The 7787-nt window shown below is 38.8% G+C and overlaps 1 protein-coding gene across 1 annotated transcript in view; it reads right to left on the bottom strand.

Annotated features, from left to right (window-relative positions):
- Positions 1 to 456: 456 nt before the first annotated feature.
- The window catches only part of tbc1d24 (TBC1 domain family, member 24), a 49001-nt gene continuing 41670 nt past the window's right edge, over positions 457 to 7787 (bottom strand). The window contains exons 6-8 of the mRNA XM_048552318.1: positions 7212 to 7307; positions 4878 to 5142; positions 457 to 4282 (exon numbers count right to left, since the gene is read on the bottom strand). Of these exons, the coding sequence (XP_048408275.1) occupies positions 4128 to 4282; positions 4878 to 5142; positions 7212 to 7307 (516 nt within the window). The 3' untranslated portion in view covers positions 457 to 4127. The remainder of the gene's footprint in view (positions 4283 to 4877; positions 5143 to 7211; positions 7308 to 7787) is intronic.

Raw genomic sequence — 7787 nt, 5'->3', positions numbered from 1 at the left:
AATGAGCATCATAAACAGATGTGTTTATAACAACGAATGCCCAATGGGTGGTGCTGCAGAATCTATGAATGGAAGCAGAAGAGTACAAAAGAAAGAATGTACAAGGGGGCCTCTCTGCCAGTGCTGGACAACATTAGCACATTACATTTCTAACACCATTGGGTATACCTCCATTAGAAAACTACTGAAAAGCCCATGACAAAATCTCATTTCACTCCATCACCTGCTCTATTCCCATCCTCCCCCACACCTCCACCCCTGATCAAAATGGTGGGGTCTGAAGCTAGGGTTTTACCAACACCGGTCTTCATTCGGAACTTTACCCAAATGGACTTCAATTGTGTGCTTAATTAGCTGCAGTAGAACACATGTTGTAATAAAGATTCTCAGAATATTGTAAACTAAACAGCTATTCAATCCACCCATACAATGATGCAATACAACAGGATACACTGGATACGTATTTAATTTCAGCTTGTAAAACAGACAATGACATTTTGAAGACTGCTGCAGGTCACTGCCACGAGATTGATTCCAACACTGTTGTAATGATATCTGAAAATAAAAACTCAACTATGACACTATAGTGCTTTGCATACCACAGAACAGCAGGAATTTTACTCCATCATTGTACACAGCTCTTACACTTAGGAACCCCAGAACATAGTCAACCATCAAGTTAAAGGGTACAGTACAAAAATGCATGCTTGGTTTAATAGATATGCGACCTTCAAAGTTCATCATACAGAATAAGTATATGAATATGATAGCGTAAGAGTAAAACATATCTTGCAAAATAAACAGACACCCCATTTTCCGCTGGATCCTTTAGTTTCTGTGGCTGGCTGGGACAGCAGATAATGCCACTACAGATTGAGCTAGCTGCACTTGGTCTGTAGACCACCCAGAGTTGGCCATCATACTCCTTCCATCATCCACTGTGATGGACAATGATGCACCTTCACAGTAAATCTAGGTCGCTGCATTGGCATGGTTAGCTATAGAATGGCGCATGCATCAGCAGTTGACACTGTTGATGTTACTGCCACACTTCTTTACAGCTGAACCAGTCTGGCGTGTCACAGTGCAGAGGGAGCTTAGAACATTACAGGCCAGGAGCCCAAGGGAAATGTGGGCAGCAGCCATTGTTTTGTTACCATACCAAAGTATGGCTCAAGTACTGTGCAGCAGGAGCTAACAGACCACGAATGGGGTCAACACACTTCCAACTAAAGATTTCAGCACTTCTTAATACAAAACTATGCCTTTTTGTCTCTTACTTAAGAGAGTACATGATTCCACATATAATACTAAATTTAAATTTGTTAAGTATGTATATATGTAATACAATGCACCTTAGAGATTACTTTCACAATAGCATTACAATCAGATTGAACCACAGACAAAGTTGCACTGCACATTACAGTTATACAGAAACAGAATGCCTTGATAGTGAAAGTGGAACCAAATGTTCCTATTTTCCCCTAGACACCATACTCTGTGCTTATTCCTGGCACTCTTCTGACAACTGAGCAGTTTGAGTGGACCATTACACAGTAAACATCCCAGCACGGTGCATGGTTTAAAGTTCCTTACATCAAATTTCTGAAGATATGGTTCAAAGATCAAATATATTGCACACTTAGATGAAATGAACCCTTACCTAAGATAAGGATCAACCGCATTGCACCATAGCTCTGAAGATTTAGAAGCTTAAACAAGAAAGTTTGGAATTATTTAAATCTTAGTTCAATTTAAATTAAGTTAGTTCCACTTGAAACTGAGCAACACAAAACACCACCAATTCACACTCTAAAAATGTTAGTTTTGAAATGTAACCTAAACTGCATAAACTTCAAATTCTGTATCTAAAAATGAAACTCATTATTCAAACATAAAGAAAAAGTGCGAGATGAGAGGTGTTTAGTCTGGAGACTGCTGGCTAAACACTGCTTAGAAAGTGCAATTTCTGCAGAACTGGCCCCAAGATTTAACAGACTAATAGGGGTGTTGGGGTCTGTACATTCTCTAGCCAAGTGCAATGACTACAGTCAGCTGCCATTCTCTCCAGTGGATCAGATGCAAGTTACTTCATACATTAAAGCTTGACTACAATGAAACCTCAATCGTTTATTACTCTGATTGCTTTTCATGACCATTTGACTACATCCAATCAATTCAAATTATCAATTACTGAATCATTGTTTGAACTTTGGTAAATTGTGTTGGGTTCAATCTAACCATATTTCTACACATACAGTTTTGAGTGAGTAAGTTCATGAAAACACTGAAGCCGGATACCCACTTTTTTGTTTAAGCATTCTGTCGTCTTGATGGCACTATCGGGAAGTTTTGCAAGGCCTACAATCCAAGGACCAGCCCCTCTTGGCACTGCAAGTGAATAATTCACTAACAAGAGACAAATGTGGCCCTAAAATTGCACTGAAAATATTAAAGCACAAATATGTATGGAGAACATTTTTCTATCCAACATTTTACAGGAGTCAGTAAATTGTAAACAGGCTCTTAGTGGAGAATTTCCTGCAAGCACAGTGTCCTCAAACAGTAAATACACAGTCAGCTGTTTTAACTTCTAATCTGTTATAGCTGATGTTTCAATTCATTTTTCTAGAATTGGCAGGGGTGGGGAATGAGTTGGAATGCTTAAAATGCAAAACAGGAAAAGCAACTTATTTATGTAAACTTCACTCTGAATTGGCATTTTTAAATATCATTAAAACTCTGAATATCTCCTTTAAGAAACTGAAAGAACATCTGTGCCATGGACATTTACTATCCCAAGTGCAATAAAAATTCATACCCGCCTGATGGTGCAAAGTATAATTCCCTCCACCAGGGTTAGGTAGAGCAAGTTTCCAAACTAACACAGATCTTTTATAATCAAAATAGAGATATGGGATCAAGGAGACACTGGGCTACTGCATGTAAACAAAGAAGCAGCTGCTTCTAAGAATTTAGTATTAATACTGAGGACTATATTTTATACTTAAAAATAATTATATACAGAATACTGCAAAATAAATCCTTGATTGTTGTATACACTTCTGCAATTCCACTATTCATGCAGAATTTTAAAAATTTTACTAAAAGATATGCAATGCCAGGTTCCCTGAGTTAGTAGCTTGACCACACAGGTCAGAAGTACTAGTTTCATTCCCAGCCAGGGAAACAGCTAATCTGGGCCAAATTGACACTAAGAGGACTGTTCCTTAGCATGGAATCTCTGTATCTACGTGGAATTTAGAAGTTGACCACGCTGGCTAAGGGTATAATTGTTGAAAGAAGAGAACGAGTTCAGTTTGAACCATGTAAAGATCTGTCAAACTACTTGCCTCCTCAAAGGTCAATGCCTGAATTGAGAGAGTGAGGCTTTAAAAAAACATGCAGTCTGTTCTATCAATTTCATTTTGCTTAAAAAGAGCAACATAAATCTATACTGAACTAACACGTGAAACAATCAAGAGTCGCTGGGAGCTATGTAGTCTGTAGAGTGGTAAGCCAATTAGATTAAAACAAGCACTTCTAACACTGTGTACAGACGAATCCCCTTTTGACTTGTCACTTCCCTCTAAACAGCAGCTACTCCAAGTAGAAGAGTTAGGGTTTATCTTCACTAAAATGTAGACTTCTTTGAGACAAACTCAAGATCAAATCACCAGAGCTCAGTGTTATGATCTGATGGTTTGCAGTGTCACAAGGAAACCCAATTTCCCATTGTATCATGATAAACATATTAAAAACATTTAATTTAGAAGTATTAGAACGACATACTAGTTTTCAATGTTTAGCAGAAACACCGAGTTACTTCACAAGACAACATAGCTTCCTTTCTGAGGGATATACATGAATGAAATATTTACTATAGCTAGGTACATGATTAATGGAATTCAAGTCACAAACACACATGATGTAGTTGTAGAAGATTTGGTCACTGCCTCCTCTCCAAGGGTTGTTTAATTTTCCTACTCTCAAGTAGTAAAATAATACTCTACTAACAGAAACAAGGACTCTCACCTTCAAAAGGAATCTAGTTCATTGGACAACACCAGAACCTGACCAAAAGGAATAGGGTAATTGAACAGAATCTTCACAATAGAATAATGTCCTCAATTAGGCATGATGTCTTGAAAGCTCCAAACTTCCAGTACACTAATCTGGAAAGTTTCTGAACACAGAGGAAGATTATCAAACGTACTGGAGCGTCCTGTCGTGCCATGGTTCAGGTTTCCATCGATGTACAATGCAGGGCAGCTGCCACCACCTGGTGGAAAGGTAACAGCAACACCTTAGTTCAGTTTTCCTGACAAAAGGTAAACCTACCAGGCATCTTGCTTTGCCATACAAACAGTTTAATGGCTTTTGATATGAGGAGATTCAAAACAAAAAGTAAAGGATGTCATTTTATGTGCTTTTAAGACTTACCACTATCTGTCGTGATATTCAATTGCTGACAATCCTTGGTATAAAAATATCTTTTAAGGACAGCAGAGTGAGAAATCTCAGATTTAGTTTTCTTTTCCTCATCTCTCATCTGGCATTAATATGGTTCAGTTGATAGCACTCTCACTCAGTCACAAGGTTGGGGACATCAGTTGCATTGGGGGCGGGAGCACAAAACTTAATGCTAACACTGCACTGCAGTATTGTGGGAATGCTCATTTCTGCAGATGTAATTTTTTTGGATCATCTATTAAACCAGGGCTTTGCCTGATCTCTTAATTGGGCACACAAGGTTCCATGCCAGTAACAAAAAAAGGTTCTCCTACAGCCTGGCTTACCTGTCTACATGGTGAGTATGTTTATAATCTAGCACACACATTATGTAGCTTACATATAATGGAGACAATTTTGCTCACCAACTATAATGGATTCTGCACTTCCAGTCATGAACATTGAAGTAGCTTTCGATGTCAAATTGAAATGACGCGTGGCGAGAAAGGGCGATAATCTGTCTGAGGGTTCCTCAGATGAATTAAGCTGACTCTGCTCCTGGGGGATTTGTGTGTCCAAGAAACCAGACTGCAGTGGTGACTCTGGGCAAGCATCCAGAAGGCTTTTAGAAGCTTCCATTTCTGGATGTTTAATGATAACCCATTCATATCTTTCCATTTCAGGTTGTAGCTAGAAATAACAAAGATCAAAACATATACAATTAAGACACAAGAAACGGCATTCTGGTATGGCTAACCAATCAGTTTCTTCATAACTACACTACTGAGATCTGATTATTTCTATTTCTGGTAATGCTGAAAAGCAGGAGAATGTTTTTAGGTACTTGAGAAGTATTTAGAATAGGCACAAGCTTGTCACTTACTTGAATTCAGTTTCAAAGACTGGCAGTAAGGATGAGGTAAGGTATTGAATATGTTAAAGCTGATTTAAAGTGTAATTTTTCCAGCTCTCTAATGATGTTAATAGATGACTAGAACAGGACTAACTGTGCTAACGAGTGTTGACTTTTTTGGCGATCCAATTAAACAACAAATTCCATTTAGCTTTACAAAACCTAGTCTCTCAAATTGTTAATCGGAACGATTTTGAAACACCGCACAATCCCATCTATCCCAGCTTCATTGGCATTATAGTATCCCAACACGAGGAAGAATTCCATTCTCTGTTACTTCGTGTTTTAGACTTAGCCTGTTCATTTCAATTCCCAGTCTCGAGAGCTTGACAGTTCCTGGAGCATTCACACATTGAGCTTAGACCTTCCCAGCTTCAAATAAACCCTTCACGGTTTTAAACCAAACACTCGTGATCTGGAACTTTTAAACTAAAACTTCTACACTGAGGTAAGCTATTTCCTAACATTGCTGAGTCAATTCCTTTGTCTTGGAGAAACAGTTTCATCTATATAACTTCAGGTAGGCCTTCTGAAAACTGAACACAAAAGCTTTTCAAGCTTCGGATTTTCCCCAAGCTGAAAGCAAAACAAACCCCAATTCTTCTGACAGCAAGTTAATGTTCTTTATTGTTTACTCTGTTCATTTGTAAAACTCTCCTAAAGTCAATAAATATCCATTATCAAGTCAGGGACATACACACTGCGTTCTGAGGAAGGGTCACCAGACCCAAAATGTTAACTGCTTTTTGTCCTTCACAGATGCTGTCAGACCTGCTGAGCTTTTCCAGCAATTGTTTTTGTTCCCGATTTACAGCATCCGCAGTTCTTTCGATTTTACACACACACACACACACACACATACATATATATACCGGTTTTAAAAATAGTTACTGCTCCAGAAATACAAGTTAATCATTAAACTCTCATATATACACAGTCCAAAACACAAACCACTCAAAATCTAAACTCTAAAAAAATATTAAAAACTTTATTACATAACCCACACATCTTACATGACAAGAGTAACTTTATCAAAGAAGGGTTTTTTTTGGACAAATCTCAATTCCACTTTCTACAGTCAAAAACTAAATCAGAGGATCACTGTTAAGTGAAAAGCATTGTAAAAAACCTCAGTGCTAATTCCTAGATTAGGCCAGAACTTTCAAGGTGACAAAGCTTGAAAATTAACAGCAGCTGCTACAATTTGAAAGAAAGCACCACTTGGGAAAGGACATCTTTGGAACTCCTTGCCACAGAGTGCTTTGGGAAGAGAGTGAGGTGGAGGTAATATTTGAGTCCCTATTTGTACTTAAGTCTCAGGTAGATACACTCTTGATCAGTAAGGGAACCAATGGTCTTGGGGAAAAGGCAAGGAAGTGGGCATGAGGAGTGTTGATTCAACTATGATCCTGTTGAATGGCATAGCAGGCTCAAGGCATCAAACAGCCTATTTCTGTCCCTACTTCTTAAGGTTTTAAAAGTTGGTATCGCTCATGGTTATGCATGTCAAAAAATGACATTTTGACCAAAAAAGGAGTTACAAATGTTAAACATGGATACCTATAATGATTATAACAAGACTGTTGTGTAATGCCAGAGAGGTGATACCTCCAGGAAATTATTTTCCACTAGGACAGTCTGTTCTTTAGAAACAGGTAATTTCTAAAGCACATGTACACAGAGTGTGTGATAAAACCGATTTGTCTACAGTTCTCCTTCAGTGAGCACTTGCTGTTGTCACAGTGCCATTAATATGCCAAAAGTAGGTGAATATAAATTTCTGGCCTTTCAATAGTAAAATTGACAGAGACGATGGAACATTAGCCAACAGAATCCATCAGAATACCTTAAACACAAAACATTCCCCTGTGCCAAAATAACTTAGCTTGTTTCCTCCTCGCCTCCGTTCTCTCCAATCTGTTGACAGGTAAGCACCACAAACCTGTTAAAGTAAGGACAGAGTGACAATTTCAGGCAGGATGAATTCTATGACCTGCTTTCAGATTAGGCCTTCCCTGTTAATATTAATGTTGAACAGGTTCTTAGAGAATCTTCTCTGGTTTGTCCTCATTAGGATTCTCAAATCTACTCCTATTATATAGAAAATCCTTCAAGGCAATTAATTAAGAGTCAAACACTGGTGGCACGGTGGCTCAGTGGTTAGCATTGCTGCCTCACAGCGCCAGGGACCCAGGTTTGATTCAGGCCTCAAGCGACTGTCTGTGTGGAGTTGTACATTCTCCAAGTGTCTGCATGGGTTCCTTCAGAGTGCTCCGGTTTTCCCCCACAGTCCAAAGTCATGCAGGTTATGCAGACTGGCTATGCTAAATTGCCCATATTGTTGAGTGTGGGAAATGCAGGGATAGGGTGGGTCTGGGTGGGATGCTGTTTGGAAGAGCAATGTGGACTTGCTGGGCCAAAT

Source organism: Stegostoma tigrinum, chromosome 23, assembly GCF_030684315.1.
Source record: "Stegostoma tigrinum isolate sSteTig4 chromosome 23, sSteTig4.hap1, whole genome shotgun sequence".
In the NCBI taxonomy this organism is placed as follows: Eukaryota; Metazoa; Chordata; class Chondrichthyes; order Orectolobiformes; family Stegostomatidae; genus Stegostoma; species Stegostoma tigrinum.
This window is presented reverse-complemented; position numbering and strand designations above follow the sequence as displayed.